Source organism: Culex pipiens, chromosome 3, assembly GCF_016801865.2.
Source record: "Culex pipiens pallens isolate TS chromosome 3, TS_CPP_V2, whole genome shotgun sequence".
NCBI lineage: Eukaryota > Metazoa > Arthropoda > Insecta > Diptera > Culicidae > Culex > Culex pipiens.
In genome coordinates, this window is record NC_068939.1 from 169,252,738 (window position 1) to 169,280,363 (window position 27,626).

At 34.0% G+C, this 27,626-nt stretch overlaps 1 protein-coding gene across 3 annotated transcripts; it reads left to right on the forward strand.

Annotated features, from left to right (window-relative positions):
- The first annotated feature begins 2,694 nt into the window (after window positions 1-2,694).
- Window positions 2,695-27,465, forward strand: LOC120417650 (cysteine-rich hydrophobic domain-containing protein 2). Of its 3 annotated transcripts, none has more exons than XM_039579768.2 (4): window positions 2,695-2,937; window positions 9,731-10,449; window positions 26,366-26,576; window positions 26,642-27,465. In XM_039579768.2, the coding sequence occupies exons 2-4, from the start codon at window positions 10,328-10,330 to the stop codon at window positions 26,807-26,809; spliced, it is 501 nt and encodes a 166-aa protein (XP_039435702.1). In that variant the 5' UTR covers window positions 2,695-2,937; window positions 9,731-10,327; the 3' UTR covers window positions 26,810-27,465. The 3 variants fall into 3 exon arrangements, with proteins under 3 accessions (XP_039435702.1, XP_039435704.1, XP_039435703.1); XM_039579770.2 differs by lacking the exon at window positions 2,695-2,937 and adding an exon at window positions 3,040-3,265; XM_039579769.2 differs by lacking the exon at window positions 2,695-2,937 and adding an exon at window positions 9,519-9,660.
- Window positions 27,466-27,626: the final 161 nt, after the last annotated feature.

The window sequence follows — 27,626 nt, forward strand, 5'->3', positions numbered from 1 at the left end:
CAACGTATTTTAAAAAAATCTCTTGATTTTCTTGAATAAAAAAAATCAGAAATAAAAAAAAAAAACAAAATTAAAAAAATCAATAAGGCTGCTGTAAATATTTTATTTATAAGATTTTTTCAAATCCCCCTCCTTCCTTCAAAATTGGCTCCAAAAATCAGAGGGCAACCAAGCTTTTTTTTTAAAAAATAATTGAAATTTAAGTGCATTCATCTGAAATTATTTTAATAATTTTTAGCAAATCAAAAATCAAATTATTCGCTCTACAGCATTGCCTTGGCCTGGGCGTTCTCGATTACGAGATTCCTATTCGAAACTAGGTGTCCGAAGGCTTGATTGTTGAGGCAATTACAAACCTCTTTTCACACCTAAGCTTCCATCCACCCCGGGATTCGAACTGACGACCTTTGGATTGTGAGTCCAACTGCCTAAAAGCTTCTCCACCGAGGCAGGATCCAGGGAGAGGACTCCAACACCTGGACTGAGCTAACGACCTAACTTCTTGGTTAGACGGGGGCCAACATTTCGACGGTAACATTTCTGGAGCAACATTTGAAAAGGGCGCATAAGCATTTTGACAGCTAGAACTATTTTGCAAATTCCGAGACAACAGTTAACTATTTAACAAAACCCGCATCGTTAGAAGGTAGCTGGGAAGGCCAGCTATTGTTTAACACATCGAGTTTTGTGCAAAAGTTACTTGTTGGCTCGTAATTTGCGAAAAAGTTCCAGCTATCAAAATGCTTATCCGCCCTTTTCTCGTGTTGCTCCAGATTTCAAAAGGCATCATGTACATTTTGACACTTTCTGGGTTATTGCATATTCTGAAAGTACTCCTAATATGCTACCTCTCCACCAAAAATGTGCAAAAGTTACTTCAGTAAAGTCTGTTTTATCATGATTTTAAATAAAGTAACATAAACAAAATCTCTGCCATCAGCAGTCCCTGTTTATATAGCCCTGTTAACCTGTCAAACAAAAGACTACATGAACCTCGTGACGAAAAAAAAGCAACATAAAAAAAGTGCCATGTACATTCGGCGAAGAAAAACGAATCAAAACAAAGCGCCCCCCACAATGACAGCAGGATGATATAGACGTTGGTAATTTCAAAAGGAGTTATGTTTGTTTTTCTCAAATAAAATTACGGAAATAATGTTTTATTGAATTTGGATGATCAAGTATCAATAAAAGCAACGTTTTTCATCGTTTGTTATCATTAGAACCAGGGTTGTTAAAATATCAAAATATCACCTCTCAGCAACTACAATTATCTCGCCTGAATATTCATGCCTCAAATACAACTGCTCTTCTCTCTTCATTGAAACTCTCAGCGCCGAACATAGCCGAACACATTTTTGTGTTTATCCACTCGCGATTGACATTTTCCTTTTCTCTCTCATTCTCGCTTCCACGATCATCCTACCGCAACAGCGTTTAACCACAAAAGCCGCCACAAAACCAATTTTGCAAACGCAGTTTGGAGGGGCGTCATGCGTGGTCGGCTCATAATCGCCATCTCGCGTTCTCTCATTGCATTTTTCGGAGAGGTTGAGAGACTCAGCGGTGAGAGCGCATAGTCGAGGAAAAGGGAAGGAGTGATAGAGAGAGAATGACATCGCTGGGAATCACGAGACACAAGAAGAGATCTCACAAGCTATAGTGACGGCCGCTATACTCTCGGATATTTTTGGTGCAGAGATAATCTATTGATAGCTTTTCTATCACTCTTTTGCAACACTGATTAGAACATCTTTTTTGCTTTTACATTAAAATGGGAATTGAAAATGGATGCTCAACATTCAAATGCGTTTTTCTCAAAACGCATGGTTTGTACATGATGCTTTTTGAAATGTTGGCGTCGAATTGTTCGTTTTTTTATTTTATTTTTTTATTTTTGAAATAGAATGTTTTATGGAATTTATATTTTCTTAAATTTTCTAAATCTAAAAAAAATTATTTATTTTTATTTGTAATTCATTTGTATTTTTTATTGTTCATGTTTTGAATTTCTGAAATTTTGAGTTTTGGGATTTTTATGCCAGAAATTTAAATTTATATTATTACTATGGTTATTATCTCCCTCTGGTTTACTTTATTTTTTTGTCCAGAAAACCAAATGCGACCATTTAATTTTTTTGGGAATTTCAAAGTATTTCAAAGTATTTTAAAGTTTTTTAAAGTTTTTTTTTTAAATTTCCGAACGAAGATACCAGAATAAAAAATCAAACTGAAGAAATTACAACCCATAGTAATCTCGATAGTAATGTATTTAATGTTTGTTTTTTTTCAGATCCTGCAGACCTATAGGTAATTGTATACAAATTGTAACAAATCGAGAAAATGAATCTTGTCGGTCAACAGCTGGAAACTAGAAAGCGACATCGTAACATGCCATTTGAAAGTCTACTGACTTTTAAAGAGCGTGTATCGACACATGTGGCACAAATTTCAACAACTCAGTGCAACAGCTACAAAATTCAAAGGCAAAAGCAGACTGTCCAACTATCGACGCCACACCCTACCCATTCTAAGCAATTTTATAATCGCACCAGTTTGACGTTTCTCGCTGTCAGCTTAAAAACTCATCGCAGCGAATGATTTTTGGTTGACTTTTTTTTTGTGCTCTCAAAGCGATTTAGCAAACACACAAGACCAAACCAAAAAAAAAAAGATCGCAAACGAGAAGAAAGACCAGACAGAGACAAGACCGAGAGCAGACTTGGTTCGGTGGCGCAGCAGAGTGTGTTGTAATTCGGTTCTCGACGCATTTTGGGGGACAGATTTATGTGATTTCGGTGGCAACAATTGCAAAACAAGTGCGGTAAAAAGAGTGTCGTCGCGAAGGTTGTTCCTGTGAGAATTGCTGCCAGGACCCCGCCAAGGTTGCAGTTCTTTGCGGGGGTGTGTGTTTTTGAAGAAGCTGAATTCTAAAAGGTACGAAAAAGTCTCAACCCTTTGGAGGAGACTCTCGTTTTTACGAAACGTCGGATTAAGCAAGGAGAAGCAGCAGTAGGCTGTGCAGGGGGGAACAAAACGAAACAAAAAAACTTTGGACACGATTACGAAAGGCCTGCCTGCTAGCACAGCAACGCAGCAACCATTGACTCAAAGTAAATACAACCGAGTCAGCAGCAGTGTGAAGTAATTGGATGCAGCAGCAGGCCATGGAGGCAAAGTCAAAGCAGTGTGTGTTGTGTTGTGTATGGAGCGAATAATGTTTGACCAAGCTTGCAAAATCTGAACGATTTTTACACTCGACGAGGTAATCATAATCATCATAAACTTACACACAAACGAAAGTGCGCATTTTACAGGAGCCTCTGTTATGGTTTTGTGGCCAAGTCCACATACCTACTTCATACCAGCAAAAAGAATGAGAGAGAACGATGCATCTGTGTGTGCAACTCGTTGGTTCCTGTGACGAAACAAAGAACCTCCGCTCTTTGGCGCTCCCCGCATCCGTGGTGGCCCCGTGCCTCTGTGTCGGAAGACATCAAACAGAAATTTTGGACCCCCTTGCGTTGGCCGCAGGGACGACAGCGAGCAGTAGGCCTTGGTTGGTGATGATGGGCTGAAAACATAAAAGTGTGCTCGATGATAGATAGCAGCTGAAGGTTGCTGGGATTGGATTTTTCGTGTGTGGGAAAATGTTTTGAGATGTTTTCCAAGGGCAGGAAATGAATTTTAACAAAATTGCTCAGATAGAAATCGCTTTGACATATAAAAAAGTTGAAAAAATATGCAAAAGATAGCTTACGTAAAATTATTTTCAAAATCATTTAGTTATGAAAAATTTAAATATTATGCAACAAACTTATATAAATCAAATATTTCTACTATATGTAACGGTGTGTTTCGTAGAACAAACATAATATAAACATATTCGCTAAGTTCACCAGATTTCTAGTTTCCTTCGAAATAACCTTAAATTTAAAGCTGGAAGAACCAAGACGACCGAAAAAAAATCTTTTCTTTGTACAATTTCAAGTGAATGTAAAAAAACAAATAAATAAAAAAAAATTTTTATTCTATAAAATTTATTTTACGCTAGTTCAATTGTTTTGCAATCATTAGTTTAAACTAATGTAAGATTTGACGAAACCAATAATTGTAACGAAACTTAACTTTACGATACTAATCATCGAAAATTTTCAAAAATTCAAAAGATTTTTTATTGTTTCCAAACATTCATTATTCTAAAATCAGGGGAATGATTTCAGCAAATGCACTAAAATTTTCATTGAAATTTTGAAGTTTTTTGAAATAGTATTTTTTTGCTCCCTGGTTCTTTAGTGGTTTTGATTTTAAATTTTTGATTTTTATTTTTTGTGCACTTGGATTTTTTATAGTTTCTGCAATTTTGAATTTTTTTTTAATTTCTGGAGGTTTTTTTTTTTAAAAAGGTCCAATGAACCAAATTTCATTTTTTGCTTTTTGAGTGTTTTTTAAAAACCCCTGACTCAAGGCTGTTTCAAAAACACCCAAAAAGCAAAAAACTGGAAATTTGCTTGCTTGGAAAATCGTAAAAGTCTAGATCGGTAAAATACAAAGAGACGAGTTGTTCCTTTTAATTCCACTATCTATTTTTAATATCTTGACAGATACATATTTCGTCTACTACTTGCAGACTTCATCAGTGTTCTGATTCTCGAGAACAGTAATGCATTCTGCTAAAACGCTCAACCAAACCATAACTGGAAATTTGGTTTATTGAACCTTTAAAAAAAATCAGATTTTCATGTTAAGATTTTTGAATTTTTAATGTTTATTATTAAAATTTTAGAGTTTTTGATTTTTTATTTCCAAATTTTTAAATTTCAAAAATCTAGAAAATTTCAACAATCTAGAATATTTGAATTATTTTTTTATTTATTAATTATATTTCTGAATTTTCGAATTATTTAGCTTTATTTGTGAATATTTGTATTTGCCAATTCCTAAATTTCTGAAATTAAGATTCTTTTTGTCAGAAAATTAAATGATTTTTTTATGGATTTTCCCTCTGTTTTACTTTATTCTGAACAGAAAACGAAATCCGTCCTTTTAATTTTCGGTATTTCAAGGATCAGCGCTTTGAGATTCGGCCATAAGGCAATTCTAGATTTTCAATATTGTGTTTTTTTTTTTAATTTATTTGTTAAATCATTTTTTTTATCTTTTTTTAGCGCTTATATTGAATATCAATAAATTTATTAAATAACTATTTCTTTTAAAAATCAAACCCGGCGGCAAAATTTGGGCCCATAGTATGCGAATGCATATTTTGGTCCCCTAGAATATAGCACAAAATTTACGGAGGAAGGAATTACGGATTTTGGGAATTTTACTGATTCGGACCGTGACTGAAACTGAGCGACATTTGAATGTGCTTCCGGTCAGCTGTCATGATGCATTTACAAGCGACGATCGGCATCAACAAGCGACCAAAAAAAAAATCATTTAAAAAAAATATTTTGAGATAAAAATTAGAACTTTTTATTAAATAAAAAAAAATAAAAAAAAATACCAAATTATTTTAAAAAATTCCTCTTTTTAAGCCATTTAAAAAAATTCAAAAAACATGTAATCTAAAAAAAATATTAAAAATAAAAAAGATTATAAATAAAAAAAAATAAAAAAATCACAATTCAATAAAAAAAATCAATAAAAATCTAAATAAAAAAAACTTAAAAGGAAATTTAAAAATAATCCTTAAAGATAAAAAATTTGAATTACAGTCCAGACTCGATTATCCGAAGCCTCGATTATCCGAAGTATAATCGAATCACAAACAAAAAAATTTAATTTTTTTCATTTTCTTGTTTTAAACATAAAATTTGGGTTCTACGACCCCATTTCAATCAAATTTGAATTGTTGATAACCTTTTAAAAAATAAAATGCATTTTGTTAATTTTTTGATTTTGATTTAAAAATTCTAAATAATTTTAGCGCTCGATAATCAAAAATTAGACAACGGAAAACATTTTTTTTCATGATTCGATTAACCAAAGTGAAATTTTTCCGAGGCCTTCGGATAATCGAATCTAAACTGTATTAAAAAAATATATCATAAACTAAAAAAAAACTCCGATGGACATAGACATAAGGTGTGAGAGGGACACAATGAATGTCTTCTTTTGTATATAGGAAAAAAACTAGAAATAAATAAATTATGAAGCAAAATAAATTAATTATAACAAAATAAATTATAAAATAAAAAACTGAGAAAATTTTAAAAATAAAAAGGAGAAAACCAAAATTCAAGAGGACATACAAAAACAATAAATCTTCAACAAATCAAAACAGATGAAAGATCTGTAAATTTTGTAAAACATAATTTAACTCAAAAAATCAAAAACAAATGATGCCAACATATTTGTAATAAAACGAAAAGAAATATAGTATCTAAAAATAATTAAGAACCATTTAAGAAAGAATGCTATATTTAGATCTAGTACTGCGTTCGAAATGAGAATTTTGACATATTTAGGTGTTCATTTCCCTTTTAAATTTGGCTGTAGTAAAAGTGTATCAATTTCTAAATTTCTATGGGCCTTGTATGGGCAAAACACTGATGCAAAATGGCTTCTTGGGCCATAGGAAAGCGCCATCGCTTTCCCGACCAGACGGAAATAACGCGGGAATAACATTATTTGATATTTTAAAATACTAGGCCAATAACATTGTATGTTATTTATAACAAGATTTGTTATTCGCCGTTATGATTTTTTTGTTATTGGATTGTTATTGTAATAACAGATTAATAACATTTTAAGTTATTTTTCGAACAAATCTTTGTTATTATTTTTTGTTATTTTAACAACTAATCCGATCATCCCAATAACAGTTGGCGGTATTCCTCCATAACAAAAAATGTTATTCCAAAGTTGTTCTGGCTTTCAACCAATAACAGACCGATAACAAATTTTGTTATGATAACATAAACTGTTATTCAACTCTTATGCAAAAGTTGATTTTTCATGTATTTCGTAGTTTATATATTGCTGTATCTCAAAGCCGTTGCATCGTATCAGAAAGTGGTCAAAGGCAAATTTGTAGGAAATTTGACGGGCTTTCCGAAAAAAAATACACTGAAACAAAAAAAAAATCCACTTTTATGAGATTTTTTAATTTTTAAGTTTAAAAGTCAAATTTGAAGATGAGCCCACGATTTTTTTTCGTTCAGCATTTTTGTGAGAATAGCCTAAGATGTGAATGGAGATGCAGAATGGAGCAACTCACCTAAAAAAAATACAAAAATCACTTACTGAAACTGTTTTTTCAAAAGTGTTCTAAACATCACAATGTTCAAAAACCGAACATGAGAGTCGATTCTCCAGACAATTTTACATAAAAGTCTCCATATTGACTATTGTCCTAAGTCCAATCCTTGTAAAGTTACAGCAGTTTTAAAAATAAAAATGTTGAAAAAATAGGAATTTCGATGGTTTTTGGCAATTTCTATATGACAGACTTGATTTTTTAGTCTCGAAAATATTTTTACCGGAAAGCTCGTCCAATTTCCCATATGTTTGTCTTTGACCACATTTCAGTTGGTTGTATGGGCTTACAGATATAAGCTAATTTACTATCCAGGTTACTTTTCTACACTGAAAAAAATATTATGTTTTCAATTATGAGCAATGTAATTAGCATTATTTAAATTACGAAATACAAAAATATTGAAAACACAAACGCCCTTCTCAAATGTCATTATCGAGCGTAACTGGCTCCATATACACAAAAATGGTTTATATAAGCGTAGGATAACATGTCTACAAAGTTTCATTGAAATCGGAGAGGGTCGGGTACAACCGATTCCCTATTTGATGTGGAATTGCTCTCAAGTGACAGATTTGAAAATTTGAGCATTTTGTTAATTTTGAAATTAACAATATCTCAACAGAGCGTAGCTCAAAATCATTACCATTTAGACCAAATTCGGACGCAAATTCTGATTTCGTAATAAAAATCACTCAGACAAAAAAAAAGTATTTTCCCTAACAATTTATTACTCAAATAAAAGAATGCATTATTAGCGGAAAATCCCCAAGTTTCTTTCTCCCTGTAGATTCACATTTTTTTGTCTTGTTTGACATTCATGCTCAAACTCAGCCCGTCTCAACGAATCATCTTAACGGCTAACTTAACGTAGTAGGCCTGGCCATTACAACAGAAGAGTGTTGAGAGTGATCGACGCAGAAGACCTTTTTCAGTATGCTCAAAAAATAACAAAATAATTGTATAAATTGTAGCTCAATAGGTAAGCATATTTTAAAACATATCGTTGGTGCCATAAATTAATTGGTATAAATATTCCAAAAATCGAACAAAAATGCAAAAAACAACAGCCATCAATGAAAGCATCACCAATACCTCCGTTCATTGATTCAATCTAGCAACCCGGTCGGTATTACATCTATACACTGAAAGAAAGGCGCATAGTAATGTCACATGTTTTACACATGAATCTGCCCCATTCGACTTCGCATGTGAATGTCATGTGTAAATCACATAGAAATTTTTCATTGCGGTACCGGCAAATTCAAGTGAAATTCTCATCGAAATGAAATGAAAAACACGTGAGATTCACATGTAATCACACATGATTATCACATGAAATTCTTTTGAAAATCAAATGGATAGCACGTCAAATTGCGTTTTTTCTGCAGGTTAAAATATTTAATCAAAACAGCAATCTTTTTCAAAATTAGTATTTTATTTATCATATTGTATTGTATTTTTAATAACTATAACACAACAAAATCACATCTCGGCAATGCCGATCGGATCGCACAAACACATAATAAAAAAAAATCAACAGGAATTCCCTTGCTTTGCCGCATCGCCTCTTGCTGTTTCTCCGTCACTGGTCAATGGCCACCGGATTTTCCTCCGAGCCCTTTTTGGACACTGTACGCACTCGAAACTTTATCAAAATTCGATCCACTGCGGTCTCGATACTCCAGAACTCGATTTCCTGAAAACATAAAGAAAAACTTTTTAGCTAAGCATTTTTTTTTATAATAATTAAAATGCTTACCGTGTTAAAAACGATTCCTCATGAATTTTGTTTGTACAATCTTAATTTTAACAAATTAAAACTTTTTGGCCTCGGGACGAGCTCCGCAAGTGCCTTTTTTCTTTCTCGCCATCTTGCTTAATGAATTTCCGGGAAAAACTGCCCACTTGACTTTCAAATTCAAAACATAAAGTTTTAACGTGGTTTCCACTTCACTATCATGGGAAAAGACTGATAGGGCCAATCCAAGAGAAATTCACTGGAATCCAACGTGAATACCATGCGATAAAAGAATGAAAAGGTTTTGGCTAGCAATCAGCTGGTTTCAAATGATTATCACGTCCATGTGACATGTAAATCATGTTAGGGTCAAAGGAAAAGCATGCTGAATTACCGTGTTTACATTTCGAGCATCTCACGTGAAAAAACATTTGAATTTGCTGTGTCAGTTTCTTTCAGTGTACACACATTTTATTCTCATGGCCTCCTGGCCCGATGGCAAACTGAGCTGCACTGGTGGCACTGTGTTGTGTTCCGTCTGGTGGTCGGGTGTAGTAGTGGTGCCGCCTGCTGGGGTTTTCTGTTCAGTCCGTGTCTGCCGATGTAATTTTGTGTTTGGCAGAGCGTTTTGGTGTTTGGAAGCTTAAATTTCAAAGTTAGATTTTTTGTTTTTGGATTGTCTGATAGCAACCTCGTTCTAATGTGTTTCTTGTTTTTGTTTACAGATTGACGTGACTATTAAATTCGTGGGCGAAAAAGAACCGATTGCGTCAACAGCAGCGCTGAAATTACGCATCAATTGAAGTGAGAGAATAAAAATGCCTCACCTCAAAGGGGGCAGAATGTTCTGCAGATTGATTGAATCCCAGTGAGTGAGTTCAAGGAGATCGCCGGGATCGTTAACCATCAGCTGTTTGGAAAAGTGTGCGTGGGTGGTGACGGACAAAGCAGGCGGCGCTCCGGGGTTGACAGGACAGCTGATTGAAGAGAGAGAGTGCTGCGAGAGAGTGGAAGTGGGAGAGAGGGCAATGTTTTCCTTTCTTCCTGCGTCGTCGTCGTCGGCGGTGTCGTAAATGTCTCATCAGCTTTTGTTTACCCGAGCACAACAACAGAGGCGACGACGACGGCGGCGGCAGCCACGGCTACTACGATCGGTGGTGTGCGTTGCGGGCGAGGATCGGGTCAAAGTTGGCCAAGCCACTAGCTGAAGAAGAGTGAAAAAGGTGGTCGGAAGAACAAAGAAAATCAGTATCGTCCTCGCACGGGGAGTGAAAGAGAGAGAGAGATTGGAGTGAACTTGGAATATCAGTTATCAGGAAGAGATGGCAGACTTCGATGCGATCTACGAGGAGCAGGAACTGGCCGAGCCGGAGGACCTGGACGAGGCCCACGTCCAGATGGTGCCGGATCCGATTGTGATACGGGGCGCCGGAAACATGACAGTGTGAGTAGAAGTACATTTGAAAATGCTTTGATTGAATTTTTCTGATAACGAACCTGGTGTAGGTGACACCGTTGAACTTCGCATGTGAAAAAGCTAATGCACTTGTTGATTATTGCCTCTTTGCTGTCTGACTGACTATCTCTGAGTTTAGTGGCACGGAATGTGACTCGAAGTGAGTTCATCTTGGTTGGTCTAACAAGTTGTTATCAGCTTGCACTTAGAGTAGCGTCATTTGCTAAATAAATAAACCTTGTTTTGGTTAGGTTCTGAGTCACTTTTTAATCTCAAATTAAACTTGACAAAAATGATAAAAAATGGAGTAATTTGTAGTTGTAGACGGTATTGTTTTGATTCGCAGCATGTTGAACAATATTTAATGTACCTGGACCAGCACAGAACGGGGTACCAATTAATACTGCTACACAAGTCTCCATACAATTTTGGGGACTAGTCATAGGTATGAAAATGTTTGAAATTCTGTATTTTGTGATGGAATTTTCTGGTCGATTTGGGGTCTTCGTCAAAGTGACATTCTGGGCGCCTTGGGGCCTCCTGAGGGCACTATATATTTTTCATGAAGGCGCAGCACAATTCGGCAACTTGGCAAATTTGCAAAATGCAAAGTTTCTCTTGGGTCCTGCTGAGGGTACCAGGGTAATTTTTAAACCAAGACTAACATTTCAGAAGGGCCAAACATTCAATATTGCGCTCTTTTAAAATGTTGGTCTTGGTTCAAAAATTTTGAAAATATATTTTTTCGAAGAGATCGGAAAATTTCACGACTGTTTCATATTTTACCATTGAAAATCGGACCATTAGTTGCTGAGATATCGACATTGGAAAATGGTGTGTTGTTTGGGTGGGACTTAGAAAACATCAATTTTCCTGTTTTTAAACCTTTTCATGGCAATATCTCAGCAACTAAGGGTCGTATCAACAAAATTCAAAAATGCAAAATATAGATAATTTTCTCAGCTTTTCAAAAATATTTTTTTCAAAAGTGGGCAAACATGGGCACTCATTTAAAAATATGAAAAACTGCGACTATTTTCAAAAAAGTCACCTAAAAATGGATTTAACTTGAAAACGGTGCACTTCATCAAAATTTTACTAGAGTACTTTTTGATTTTACATCGAAAAATGAAGTTGAAAAATTTTTGCGACCAATTTTTCAATTTTTTTTAAAAAATCAGTATTGATTCATAAATTCATAACTCGCTCAAAATTTTTTGCACCACCTGGAAATTTCTGAAAAATTGGCATTTGATGTCCTCTAAAACATATCAAAAAATAAAAATAGTGTTTACTTTTTTTACTGTGCATCATTTTTTTTCAGTGCATTCCATATCTATACCTACAACTTTGACGACGACACCAAATCGATCAAAAAATTCCTTCAAAAGATACAGATTTTTGAATTTTCATACATCATTTTTGTATGGCCAGCTGCCAAATTTGTATGGAACATTTTATGGACAAACTAATGATGTAAAATGGCTTCTTTGGGCATACCGAAGGCACCAAAAAAGTTTCAGTCGGATTAAAAATTACAAAAATTAAAATTTAAGAAAAAAGACCGATTTCGTAGAGAATTGCTCATTTCCAAAATACGCATTTTTTAATTTTCGATTTTTTTGATGTTTTTACCCGGGCAGACGGTAATAACGAAATTCATGCCATTTCAATAACAAATCCTGTTATAAAACAAAAAGTTTTATGGAATCTTCTTGAAAAATGTATTTTTGCATAAGGGTTTAATAAAAGTTTATGTTATCATAACATAATTTCTTATTGGTCTGATATTGGTTAAAGGCCAAAACAACTTTGGAATAACATTTTTTATTATGGAAGAATAACTCCAACTGTTATTAGGAAGATCGGATTAGTTGTTAAAATAACAAAAAATAATAACAAAGATTTGTTCGAAGAATAACTAAATATGTTATAAATCTGTTATTACAATAACAAAAAAAAATCATAACGACGAATAACAAATCTTGTTATAAACAACATAAAATGTTATTGCACTAGTATTTTCAAATATCAAAAAATGTTATTCCCAAGTTACTTCCGTCTGTTCGGGTAATAATTTTTTTTTTGAAAATGTCGAAAAAAACGGACAAAAAATCCAAAATCATTTTTAAAAGCCGAATTAGACAATAAGTTTCTGAGGTACAGCCTCACTAAGAATTCGAATCGATGAGTTTTTTGTTTCTAAGTGTGCATATATTTAGGCTGTGATTTTCAAGCGACGATATCTCGGAAACTGCTGGTTCGATTTTCAATGTTAAAAAATGAAGCCTTTGTGTTTTTTTTGAGATCGTTAAATAACAATAATTTCATTTTTGTTTAATCAAGAACGTCTTTTGAAAAGGTACAAAAATAGATAATTTTCCTCATTTCGTAGTAACACCCAAATTTTGAAATAGTTCGATTTCACAAGTTTCAGAGTATGAATCTACATTATTTCGCTAAAAATAGTTTGGGCAACTTATAGAGTTCTTCCAATAAGACGAGGAGAATTGAAATATTTCCCATTACAAATGAAAACACACGAAAAATTCGAACATAAATGCAAACGGTCGTTATCACTCGCCTAGGGTGGCTTCTTAGACCTTTCCAGAAAAAAAAACCGCCCAACGCAAAGCGAAACTTATATGTGGATAACGTGGAGATTTTCCCTTACCCTGTTGGAAAAGTTGAGGATCAACTATTTCCGTCTTCCAAATCCCATATGTTCATGTTGGGAATCCGGTTCAGGTGGACTTGATTCTGTTACTAGTTATCAATTCCTGAGCAACTTGAACTTGCATAATCATCGTGTAAACAAAATCCAGCATGCTATCCGCTAAAATCACCGTCTCCAAGCGATGCGATTTCTAAACACTTAGAACAAAATTGTTTCAAATTTTCTCAGCTTTAATAATTAGAGGAAATATACCCATTTTAAGCCTAATAAGCGGTCGTGTTTGAATAATGCTGGATAATCTGGAGTGTTCCTTGAAATTTACTAAAACCAAGTACATCAACGAGTAGAGCGACTTTTTGTGAACATTTCTGTTTATTTTCACATTTATTAAAAGTTATGCTTTTTCTGTTACAAGCATTATAAAAAAAATATTTCCCAAATGCATTCTAATCAGTCGAGTGAATTGGGCCACGCCCATTGTCCTATTTTCAGCTTTGTTCTTATTTTCTTCCAACGCTCTTTTGGATCTGTTTAGTGCTGCCAAAATGATGAAAGCAAACACTTACGAAAAGTTTCACTCCAACAGGCGCTGGTGGTGATGTTGGTGGCCACCCTTTGTTCTTTATTTGCCTTCGCTTCTCGCTCGGTTTTCTTCAGCCTTCGATTGGAATGGGTCGTCAAAAGTCAAACGTCAAAACACTTGGCGCGTTTGTTTTTTTGATGGCGCTTGCTAATTATCTCCATGTTTCGGGATTATTATTCAAGTGAGTGACTAACTAATGTTCAAAAGAACATGTTGCCGCTTTGAAAACGTTAGCGCAAGTGAAAAGATATTGATGGCGACTTTCGTTGAGCAGGTCAGGTCTCATCTTGCGTGTGGATGTGTGCCAACAAAATGATGAGAAATGGTCTCGCAAAATAGAAATAATGATCAAAAGTGCATTAAATTTGATCTTTTTGGCCAGTAAATGGCATAAATTTGCGTGCTAACTTGAGGCGGTGCTGTTACTGGTAAGTTTATAGCCTAAATAGTAATTTTTGAGCTTTAATCGAGCATAAAACTCTTCATATGACGAAGATATATGTTTGATTAGAAAGGGTTTATTTCCCCTACTTCCGAGTGCAAATTCAAACTTTTTTCAGTAAAATCGCTGTTTCTCGCCAATAGTTCATTTTAGTTTGAAGTTTATATTGATTATTGTGTAAAACTGTCCGGGGAACACGATGGTGATAAAATGAAAAATATAAAAATATAAGGAATTGGTCAAAAGTTAATTTTTAAACTTAAAACGTTAACATATAATATTAGGGGGTAATTTTCTATAAAATGCAACCTGTAGAAAGTGTTTTGCTCAAATAGTTGTAAAGTTATGATCAAAAGAAACTTTTTTAAGAAAATCGTCTAAAAAGAGGACGATGCCAAAAATAGAGCGATGGTCCAATCAGCTCCAAACTTGGGATTTCAGTTAACTATCAATAGATGAACGTTCCCTCCAAGTTTGGTCCAACTCGGTGAAGGTCGAGTCCAAAAGTGTACTAAGTCTACCTGGAATGACCCATAAGTGTTTTGGGAATCCAAAATATTGTGCAATTCCCACTACCTTGTAATTCGCACTAAATTATTGCTATATAAAAAAAAACTGAGAATTGGCAATGTAAATAAACAACGAGCGGTTGCCTAGTTTTTTTTCAATTCTTGCTGTCGAAATTGCGAGAGAAAAGTGAAAAGAAAAGATGAAATGGATATTTTTTTAGGCGTGACTATTTTTCCTTAAAAGTCCTAGGTATAATCTACACAGGAAAAAAAAACATGGTAATATTAAATCTTGGAATGGAGAAAGATTTGGTGACCGAAAAAATTTTGAATTTTACCTCTGGTAAAGTTGAAATTTATCCCTGACATGCTTAAGAAAAGACAAATGTTTCATCCCAAAATAGTATCTAACCGGCAATATTCATGTTCAGCTTACTAAACCCGCGCCCCAGCCCGCTCGGCTATCTCATCGCTTTGAAAACAGCGCTATCTATGCTAAAGGGGTGGTCATCCAAATCTTGCAAAGATATTTCGATTTCGATTCTTTGGCAAAGTTGTCACTAAACATAAAGAGAATTGTAGAAAACAAAGCTTCAATAAACACTCTTTTGTCAGCTGTTCATACAATACATAAAATTTTGCAGAAAAGAAAACTTTTTTCAGAAAATTACCGTTTTTTACAAAGGCTCTTTAATAAAAATTATTTATGTGGTGATTTTTGTTTATTACAAAAAAACATTAAAATAACTCAATCAGAAAGCATTTTAACATCCCGGGCAGACGGTCCCGGGCAGACGGTAATAACAAAATTAATAATATTTCAATAACAAATCCTGTTAAAATAACAAAAAGTGTTATTATTTTATCCTGAAGTTCAACTTCAAGAAGAAAAAATAATAACAGTTTCTGATAAAATAACAAAATTTGGTATTGAAGTGATATTATATTGAAAATGTTTAATAACACGCTAATAAGAGGAAATGTTATACATTTCAAAAACTCTCCTAATAACAAAATTTGTTATTCGTTCATTATACTGACTTAGAAATAAAATTACCATAAATCGCACAAATGGAAAAGTTTCTAAGTGTCCATAACACAATCTGTTATTATTTTTTCTTTTGTTAAATATGTTTAGATCTTTGGGATAATTTTGACCAATTTCGTCGGGGTCATTATTTTGGCCATGAAATGGGGTCCTTAAGCTAAAATTATTCTAAAAAGTTGAAATTTTGAAAGTTGATTTTTTTAATTATTTGATATACCCCCTAAGGGACTTTGCTAAAATTGGCTAGAACTATGGGATAATTTTGACCAATTTCGTCGGGGTCATTATTTTGGCCATGAAATGGGGTCCTTAAGCTAAAATTATTCTAAAAAGTTGAAATTTTGAAAGTTGATTTTTTTAATTATTTGATATACCCCTTAAGGGACTTTGCTAAAACTGGCTAGAACTATGGGATAATTTTGACCAATTTCGTCGGGGTCATTATTTTGGCTATGAAATGGGGTCCTTAAGCTAAAATTATTCTAAAATGCTGAAATTTGGAAAGTTGATTTTTTTAATTATTTGATATACCCCCTAAGGGACTTTGCTAAAACTGGCTAGAACTATGGGATAATTTTGACCAATTTCGTCGGGGTCATTATTTTGGCCATGAAATGGGGTCCTTAAGCTAAAATTATTCTAAAAAGTTGAAATTTTAGAGTTGATTTTTTTTAATTATTTGATATACCCCCTAAGGGATTTTACTAAAATTGGCTAGAACTATGAAATAATTTTGACCAATTTCATCGGGGTCATTTATTTCACCATGAAATGGGGTTTCAAGCTAAAATTAATCCGATAAAATTAACTTTTGGGAGTTCTTTTTTTAAATTTTGTTATATTCCCTAACGGAATTGATTTATCTATTGAGAATTTTTGAAGTGTGAATAACAAAACCTGTTATTATTTTCACAGAGCCAGGAAGTCGGAGCTGACGTTGAAGTTCGAGCTGGAGTGAGACCTCGGAGACTGCATCGGATACAGCAAATTTTCAGCAACTTTTACTTGGAGTCGGAATCTGTGAAGTCGGTTATTTTTAGAGAGCTGAAGTCGTCGTTGACTTCATATCCTGCATCCAGAGTCGGAGTTGTCTTCAAAGTATGGATTCAAAGTCGCTTGGAGGTACCCGACTCTGCAGCCCTAACTAGTACAGAGGAGTTATGGCAACTGCAGGTTTTTTTTTTAAATTACGAATAAACCAAAACAATAACTTTTTTTGTTATGGAGACATACCAGTTCAATAACATTTTTTGTTATTATGCTGCTCCAACTCTCCACACAAAATAACAAATCTTGTTATTCCTTCATGATTTCTTCTGTGTTATTGGTTTGTTATTGCAATAACAACATAATAACAGTTTAAGTTATTCTTCGAACAAATCTTTGTTATTGATTTTTGTTATTTTAACAACTAATCCGATCATCCCAATAACATATTTCGATCTTCTCACAATATCAAAAACTGACCTTCCTAAGTTATTTCCGTCTGCTCGGGTAATAACAAAATTCATGCCATTTCAATAACAAATATTGTTAAAATAACAAAAAATGTTATGGAATCTTTATGGAAAATCCATTTTTGCATAAGTGATTCATAACCGTTTATGTTATTATAACAAAATTTGTTATTGGTCTGATATTGGTTGTAAGCAAAAACAACTTTGGAATAACATTTTTTGTTATGGAAGAATACCTGAAACTGTTATTGAGATGATCGGATTAGTTGTTAAAATAACAAAAAATAATAACAAAGTTTTGTTCGAATAATAACTAAAAATGTTATTAGTCTGTTATTACAATAACAATCCAATAACAAAAAAATCATAACGTCAAATAACAAATCTTGTTATAAATAACATAAAATGTTATTGGCCTAGTATTTTCAAATATCAAAAAATGTTATTCCCAAGTTATTTCCGTCTGCTCGGGATTTATTAAAATTATCTGAAAAGTATTTAATAGTGTAAAAGTGTACGCTTTATTTTTCAAAAATTCTAACTAAATTTGTTAATTAAATTAAGTTTAAATTTAAATAGATAAAAAACCGTACCATATTCCTACGAGGTCACCGGGAGCGAATATACAAGCAAATAAAAAAGAAAAGTGAGAAAAATTAATATTCCAATCAAGGTGAGTGTGATGTGATGCCATCGACTACCACCACTATCAAGCGAAGTAGGCCATGATGCAATGAGAAGTACCTTTCTGGCGGAAGTTTTCAAATGGTTCAATGTCGCGGATGTTTTACTTTTATGTGCTCATTCAAGCGTGAGTTTAAACTTAAAATGCACATTTTCCGTTCAAATGCAACAAAACACCTAATTGCAACGATTTCATTGACGAATTTGTACCCCATTCGTAATGTGACCTTGGAATCGGTGCCAAAATCTCAAAACCAGCAAAAAACTTTCCCCACTTCTCCCTCTCGCTCTGGCTTTAAAGTGTCAGGAGAGCACGCGAATTTATCGGCCGTTGTTGTGATGTAATATCTAGCGTAAATATACATTTATAGGCCAACAATACGGCACTACCTACTTGCTGGCAGGGCGAAACGGCCGGCGTGTGGTTTTTTGGTTCATTTTGGGCGAGTACGGTGAAACCTGGACGGTTTGACGCAGCTTGGTTTGTTTTCTTCTTAAGGTGGTATTACACTGCGGGAAAAAATGGCAAAAAACTCAGAAAACATCGTTAAATTTAAATTTAGTCAATACAAATAAACAAAAACATTGTCGAACGAGCAAAGGTTTACTGCAGCAAGACTATTGGATAGTTTTCGGTTTCACGCCTGTCGTCGAGGTCATTACTAAGTGAGTGTGAAAGGGACACACAATCACCCAGCAAACGCATACCCAGACCGGACCACATGGGGCTACTGCTTTGTGGAGAGATAGAGAGGAAACCAGTTAGTCGATTTATTGACCTGGAAGGTTCAGTCGCGCAGGGGTCGATTAGTTTAGCGTGTATGTAAGAGCTTCTTTGGATTTTTTAGTCACATTTTTTTAATTTTGAAATCTTGTATGTCAGAAAAAAATGTGTAATTTTACCTCTGAAAATATGTAATTTTACCACTATTCTGGTGTAATGTCGCTTTTTCAGTCTGAATTGAGCTACATCATAAAAGAGGTAATATTCAACCTTCTAAAATTACATCTTCCAAATTTACATAATTTTTTGCTGTTTATCAGTAGTTATAATTTTTGAAAGCTTTATGGTTGCATAAGCAAAAATTTCATCTTTTGAGCTAACACAAAAAGGTCGAAATTCAGTGTAGTTAGCTTTTCTCTACGTACATATTTTTGGAAAACATATAATGAGTTGTATAAAGAAATATATCGTCGAAAATAACTAATATTGATGATTCATTTGAAAATGTCCATAACGACAAACGACAGCCTGCATAAAACTTTGGCAAACTGTCAAACACAAAAAATGCGGGTTTTTTGTTTGTTTGTTATAGTCTAATAGCTCCTTTAGCTTAACAATTGAGTTTGTAGGGACCAAATATGACCAAATTTTTCTCCTCAATTTCTCAATTCATAAATTTTAATATTTTTCTATTGGCGCATTTTACTAAGGCGGGCCAGTCTGCCCCCCTTCTCTAATTCAAATTTTCCACCGAAAAGTATCAAATAGAAATTCTGATAAAGTGTGCCGTTTTCGAGGTATAGCCACAAAAAGTTTGATTTTTGCGTGATTTTTTTTAAATTTTTCTTCTTATTTTAAACATTAAATTTGTGTTCTGCGACCCCATTTAAATCAAATTTGAATGGTTGTTTGCCTGTTAAATTGAATAATGCATTTTCCAATATTTCACCATCGCCATTTTGGCCGCCATCTTGGATTGAAAAATTCTAAATCACTTTAGAGTAGTTTAAGGGTGTACCCCATTTGGCATAATGGACATTTGGCATAATGGACATTTGGCATAATGGACGTTTGGCATAACTTGTTCAAAAACCATCGTTTGGCATAATGGACATTTGGCATAATGGACGTTTGGCATAACTCGTTTAAAAATCATCTAGGACGTTTGACATAATGGACGTTGGGCATAGTTATTTCAAGATTTTTTTTGTTTTTTTTATGAGTATTTCTTATTTTCACGACTGAAAATGTATTGTTTATTTGCCTTTTTTATATCTTTAAGAGATTATTATTTTTTTTTTTCGAAAATTTGGTATCTCTATATTATTTCTCCAATAGTATTTTTTCTCTTTTTGATTATTATTCACAATAATTTTTTTCATGAAATCGCGATATTTTTATTGAAAATTTAGTTTAATGAAGGAAATATCTCTTGTTAGCTTTACATTTTTCCCCTTTCAATATAATTAGCAATCAGAGGCGACTCGTGCCCGAATGTAGTACCTGTTCAATGTTATTTTTTTTTATTCTTTATTATAGAGTTTTTCAGCCGGAGGCTGGTTCAACTCTTTTGGATGATTTGACTTCGTGCTTGAAGTTGACCAGGTTACAATGTTGTTTTTAATAAATATTGATTATAGATCGCAGTAAATTTTTGAACCTTTTTGTTAAAAAATGTCTTTGAAGCTTTTTTCTTTCCAATGGCTTTTATTTTTACGTTTTATTATTTTTATACTATTATAATTTTCTGTTTACTTTTTATCTTGTTAAAATGTATTTGTAAGACTTAATCATTAGCGTGGCGAATGTATAGAAAAATAGAGCAATCGTTCTGCCATCCTTATCGAAATTCAAGGGAAGTTATTGAATATTGTACTAAATTTCAAAACTATTCATCAGGATGTTCAGAAAAAATACCACATCCTTCACAAAGGAAAACTGTTTGTTGGGCTTTTTTAGGCCCAACTAATATTGAGCTAACTTGGTTAAAAATTAAATTGACATTTTACTTTATACTTTTTAGAACCAGGCCGTATCGCTTTTGATCCTTTGTAAAATTTTTAGAGAATTGAATTTACTCACTGTTATGTCATGGTTTTGGAATTCAATTTCTGAATAAAAAGAAGGGCTTCTGATGTTAAAAATAAAACTATATTGACAAGAATCCGAGATAATTAAAATATTTGTTTTTAGCATCAGTGAAAAAAAAAGTTTTCAGAGCAAATTCATGCTACAATATATGATAATAATATATTCAACTACAGTGAACCGGACCAACAGTCTGAATAAACACAGTCGTTTTTGGAGCATTTAATGGCATCAAATCTTAAACTTTTTAGGACTGCATCCGCTTTTAATACAACCACCCTGAAAATAAAATAACGATCATGGTTGAATCTACTGTCATAATTCTTCTCATGTGTCCCGAGTCCAGAAAAAACACAGTACTTTTTTGTTTCAATTGTTTCAATTCAATCTATCAATCACACTATCTAAACTTAACAGTACATCACTTTCCAGTAGAGCAAAAATCCACTAGTAACCAAGAAGATCGAAGAGGTTCAACGCGCGCAGTTGAACATTCCAGTTTTAAAACAAGCCATCACCAGTCTGCGCAAAACAGCCTGATGCCTAAAAGTGCGCCAAATATAGAGCAATATCTGTGGTGCTCTCGCGCTCTCTCATTTATTCATGCTCTCAACGTGCTGTCAACGCGCTGGCTTGTTTACCTTTTGCAAGCAGCTCCCTGCAGAGCTGAGCGAGCTAAGTCAGCTGGGGCCTGGGGTGGCATTTCGCTCTCTCCCAAAAATGCTGTCAGTTCACGCTCTCAGATTGAACCAGATTTACCAACACATCGATAATGCCGCTGCGTATGAATAGGAAGCTCTTTACATGTGTTGATTTTTTCCGTATGGAGATTTTTTCCCCGACGTTCAGAGGGTCGGTGTGAACGCGACGAGCATTTGCGCTGGCTCGCTTTAGTATTGGTGGGTTGTAAAGAGAGGTAAAGAGTAAAGGGTGGCGAGCCAATGCTTTTTTGGTGCATACAGCGCTGCTGAACATAGTGCGTCGATTTTGTTAACGTATATTCAAACAAAAATTGTAATTGTATGTTGCTGGTTGAAAAAGCACTGTGGTACTTAAATAAAAAAAATTATCCGCTTGAAATCGGCTACCTGTTCAATGAACAGGTTGAACAGGTGGACGAGTCGCCTCTGTTAGCAATAATATTTGTTTATAAAATTTTCCCTTCTTTTTTATGAAATTCAACTAAAAGATGAAAAAACCTCTTCAAATCTTCGACAATTGAGTTGTTAAAATGCAATTTTCCCCTTCTTTTGATCATAATTTAACTAGAAGAAGGAAAAATCTATAGATAAATTCACATTTGTCCCTTCTTTTTTCGAATTCAACCTAAAGAACACCCAGAACTGGGCAGCACTCGTCCGACACGAGGGTAGCGGTAAGATTTACAGATACAGAGAACACAGTGCTAGATGACCGAGAGAATTATGCCCTCGAGTCCATTCCAAGAAAAAGTTCATCCTTCAAAACAAAAAGTCTGGAGCTTTTTTTTTAAAGGTCCAATAAACCAAATTTTTAGTTTTTGCTTTTTGATTATTTTTTAAATACCCCTGACTCAAGGCGGTTTCAAAAACACCCAAAAAGCAAAAACTGGAAATTTGGTTTATTGGACAGTAGGCCGATGCAAATATTTTCAAAGTTTTTGTCCCTCGGCTCGGGCCGGGTTCGAGGGGGGGAGGGGCAAAAAAATAAAAAAATAAAAATATTGAAATAACAAGCCATAGTTTCAACATTTGCACGGAAAAGTTGTTTTAAAATGCATTTTACACTAGTTCAGTTGTTTTGCAATCATTAGTTTTCAAAAAATGTAAAATTTGACGAAAACCAAAATTCTTGCGAAAAAAAACTTTTTGCGATAGTAAACATCGAAAATTTTCACAAATTCAAATGATTTTTAAATCAACCGAAACATGCTAAAAATGATTCTAAGCGCAGGGGAATGCATTCAAAATTAATTTCAACTGATTGCACTTAAATTTTCATTGAAATATTAGAGTTTTTTAAAAAAATATTTTTTTGCCCCCTGATTTTTTGAGCCCACTTTAAAGGGGGGGGGGACAAAAACTTAAAATAAAATTTGTACCAGCCCTATAAAAAAAAAAAAAAACTCCAGAAGTGTTGTCTACGGGAATTGAACCAGGGACCTTTAATATAATAACTCAATGACTAAACTGCCTTGGCCACAACAGCTTGGTGACACAAGAGTCGTCAGATGTCGATGTATGACTCTTGTTGAAGATTTACTGTTTTAATTAATTAATGAAATTAATTGTTTTGCAGGTATGAGTTGGAACCATTATTCTATCGAGTTTAGCATTGAATTTTAAAAATTTGAGTATTTTCGCGAAAATACGGTGCTTTGTAAACAATTGAGTATTTCATTAAAAAATTTCTAAAACAGTTAAAATACATGCAACATTTTGAAATTTCATGCAAAAACAAATTTGACGTAATTTTTTAATCTAAAATTGAATTTCCAATCGAAGAGTACTTAACAGATTTTTTGATAAAAGGCTCTGTTTTCAAGATATAGCCACCGGAAGTTTGATTTTAGTGAAATATTTGCAGTTTTACGATTTTTAAAAATAGTGACCAAGAGTGACCATTTCCGAAAATAATTTAATTGAAAAGTTCAGAAAATTTGCTATGAAATTGTCTGAGAGACATTGAAGATTGGACCTCCGGTTGCTGAGATAGAACCACTTATGGTCACTATTTTTAAAAATTGAAAAACTGCTAATATTTCGCTAAAATCAAACTTTCGGTGGCTATATCTTGAAAACGGAGCCCTTTATCAAAAAATCTGTACGGTACTTTTCGATTGCAAATTCAATTTTGCATTAAAAAATAATGTCAAACTTGTTTTTGCATGAAACTTCGATTTTTTCCAAAAATCACAATTTTTCCAAAAATTCATAACTCGGCGGCAGATTTTTTGAACATGTTTCTCTATGGCTCAAAAGTTGCGGATTTTTGTCCCCTAAAACATATCAAAAAATCTTGAAAATCAAAAAATACTTATTTTGGGAAATTGAGTTTTAGTGAAAAAAAAAGTTGATTAAAAAATCTGCAAATTTTTTTTCCTACAACTGATCAGAAAATTCACTCAAAAGTTATTATCAAAAAAATACGTTTTTTGGAAAATTGAGTTTTTGTAAAAAAAATGTTAATTAAAAAATCGGCAAATTTTTCTTCCGTGTACCTATTTTTTTCTCAATAGTCCATTTTTAGACCATTTTTGTATGCCCGAGCAGACGGAAATAACTTGGGAATAACATTTTTTGTTTTTTTAAAATACTAGGCCATTAACATTATATGTTATTTATAACAAGATTTGTTATTCGTCGTTATGAATATTTTGTTATTGGATTGTTATTGTAATAACAAACTAATAACATTTTTAGTTATTCTTCGAACAAAACTTTTTTATTATTTTGTGTTATTTTAACAACTAATCCAATCATCCCAATAACAGTTTCAGGTATTCTTCCATAACAAAAAATGTTATTCATAAGTTGTTTTGGCTTACAACCTATATCCGACCAATAACAAATTTTGTAATGATAACATAAACTGTTATGAAACCCTTATGCAAAAATGGATTTTTTTCTGTTATTTTAACAATATTTGTTATTGCAGGCCAAGGATTGATACCTAAGAGCATGCAATGGCACTGACCTTGTTGCGTGCTCTTCGGTTGACGTCCACGTAAGGAACATCCTGGAAGGAGCGTAACTAACTACATCCGTAGTTCTGTTAGATCATCCGAATTATCTTGATCAGAACAGTATAGCTCTGGTTCCTTGCGAGTGTCCTATTTTCTTACCTCCACGTTGGCTTGGTTTTCATGATGACCTAGCTGGTGGCCTGTGGAAACGGATCGTAAACCTTTGACCAGCGAGGGTCAGAGTCGAGACGGCTAAAAGAAAGGGGCGCGACAATGTGGGAATGGGAAATAATTTGTGATTGTAGACGGTATTGTTTTGATTCGCAGTATGTTGAGTCAACTGCTGTGGATGTACCTGAAACATCGCACAACGGGGTTTCTCTTCTCTTCATTCTCAGCTACCACCTATCTCCTATTTTTATTTGCTCTTCTGATTCCCAATTCTTCACTGATTCTTCTATTTAATATCCAACATTTGATTTTAAATTTACTAACTTTTGATTCTCTTATCTCTCAAAGCTTTTCCACTCTTTTCTATCAATTGATACTGCTGTAACAAACTTTGTTTTGTTTTTTTTTCCTTAAAAATATACTTTTCCTTAATGTACTAGTAATATCAAGTCTATTTATCATTCGCCTAATATTTTTTGATTTTATTGCGAATTTATTTATTTGAATAATTCTTCATCTGTCCTATAAATTATCAATACTATAATCTAAGCTTGTTTTATATCCCTATTATTAACTATTGTCTAATTTTACATCTAATACATCTAGCTTCTCATTTTTATTCTTCAAAATACGCTCATCATTCTCTTACTATTGAAACTTGATTTTTATAAAACAAATTCTCTTTTACTGTCAATTGTTTTCAATCTTCACCCTTTTCTTTAAAACAAGTGAGGTTCGAGCCCTTACTCAATTTTTGGAATGATCAAAGAATTAACACAAATATTACTATTGTACTTTTGGTAAACTTTTGAATAACATGCTTAGGTCCAAAACATTGTAACAAAACATCGCGACAGAAGAAATAGCAACAGATTAACACGATTCAACATTAGGCAAGATTTCAGAAGAAAACAATACACAGTAAATAACAATTAGTTTTTAAATTCAAACTAAAAATAAAACAGTTTTTGCTTAAATGAAAGTTGATAGGCACACTATAAATGGTTAGGCGCTTATACTTACATCAAACCCTACTTAATGTACCACCCCCGGCCGAGTTAAAATGCGTAACCGGAAAAGAAGGTGTGCATGCCTGGCACGAACACTCAAAGCGTGTTCTAGCGTGCTGCTCGTACAGACTCAGAGCAAGGGTGAGATGTAGGTGTAAGGGCAGTGCGTGTTCGTCGGGAACCTAGTGCATAAGATCGGTCAAGGCCCGTTCTTACACTGAAAATTGCGAATTGCGAATTGCGAATTATTTTAACAATATTTGTTATTGAAATGGCATGAATTTTGTTATTACCGTCTGCCCCGGGTGGACAACTGCCAAAATTGTATGGAGACTTGTAAGGGTGAACCAATGACACAAAATTGCTTCTTTGGTCATAGGAAAGGCCTCCATAAAGTTTGAGTCAAATAAAAAAATACAAAAAATAAAAATGGTCGAAATCGGCCGATTTCGTAGAGAGTTGCTCAAATGACTTTTAAGTATTTTTTTAGTAATATGTTGGTTTATTAGATGGTGCTCCTTTATTTTAAGGGGATAAGTGAAATTCTCCACCGCACCAAAGTACCTTCTATCAAAACGTAGTTCTACGTTAAACTGTTTTCAACCTTACTAATTCTAACGTTTTTTTTTTTTTTTTTTTTTTTTTTTTTTTTTTTTTTTTTTTTTTTTTTTTAATTTATATTTATTCAAAATTTTTTTCCATGTACATTCATTCAGTTAAAATATTATTGAGTGTCCAATCACAAACGATGACTTTTTACCTCAATTTTAAATACTAGCAACTTTCATTTATTCATGAAAACTAATTCTAACGTTAAACTCCCCTTTTCTCCTTCCCACGTGTGCAGCTTCGGCCTGAGCAACCGCTTCAACGCGCAGTTCCCAGCCGGTCTGGTGTCGCGCGTCGCCCCCGAGGAGTTTAAGGCCACCATCCAGCGCATCAACGCCGTCCTCAAGAAGACGCTCCCCGTCAACGTCAAGTGGCTGTTTTGCGGGTGCGTGTGCTGCTGCTGCACCCTCGGCTGCTCCCTGTGGCCCGTGATATGTCTGAGCAAGAGGGTAAGTATTAATGGTTTTTTTCTTTGTTAAAAATTTTGCATTAAAATGAGATTTTTTTTTTTTAGACACAACACACGATGAACAAACTGCTCGAGTGGGAGAATAGTCATCTGTACCACAAGCTGGGCCTGCACTGGCGGTTAAGTAAACAGCAGTGCGACTCCAACTCGATGATGGAGTACGTGCTGCTGATAGAGTTTATACCCAAGACGCCGATCTACCGGCCGGATTAGGCGCGCGGTTTCCTTGTTTTTAAATGTGGTCTCTATTATTATGTAAAGAAACAAACACAAACACAAAAAATTATGAATTCTAGCAAGTACATGCTGAACACGAAGATACTAGAGAGTAGCTGTTTCCTTTTTCTATTTGTTTCGCTCGTTTTTTTTTATCCAGAACTTGAGATATCGACACACAGTTTATTTTAGTAGTCAAACTAATGCAGAAGCAACAGTAAACACAGACACATTTATCTACTCAAAAAATGCAATACAGAAGTTAAAGACGAATCTGCAAGTGAGGACGGCAGTTTTTGGTCGCGTAAATAAAATTTTTGTGTAGAAACAAACCGTAATTTTTTTAGCGGGTAGAGCTTACTGGTTGCGCTAACAAATTAAAAGTCGAAACTGAAAACTAGATTTCGGTGAGCTTTACATTGACGGAAGGAAAAAGCGAATGAATTGGGGGCACTCAAGTGATCTTAGCGAAAAAAAGAAAAAAGTTTTTTGAAAGAAGTGAGGTTGATAAAAAAAGGCAAACGAGCAAAAATAAGAAAGGTTAGACGCCTAGGATTAGGACAAATGATTGTGTATAGTGTATAGTGCGAGTTGTTTAGACGTTTAAGTGCGAGTTAAGTAATAATAAAAAAATACAAAATGATAGCAAACTATTTCAAATGATTGTTTCGTGTTTTGATTGGGCGGGAGCATGGCTTTTGACATTGCTTATAGGCCATAAAAAAAAACGAAGTTGACTTTATAGCTGTCGGCCACCATTGCTAGTACCAACCACTAGTGTCTTCCTTTTTATCTACAAGGACTTCGCCGCCCT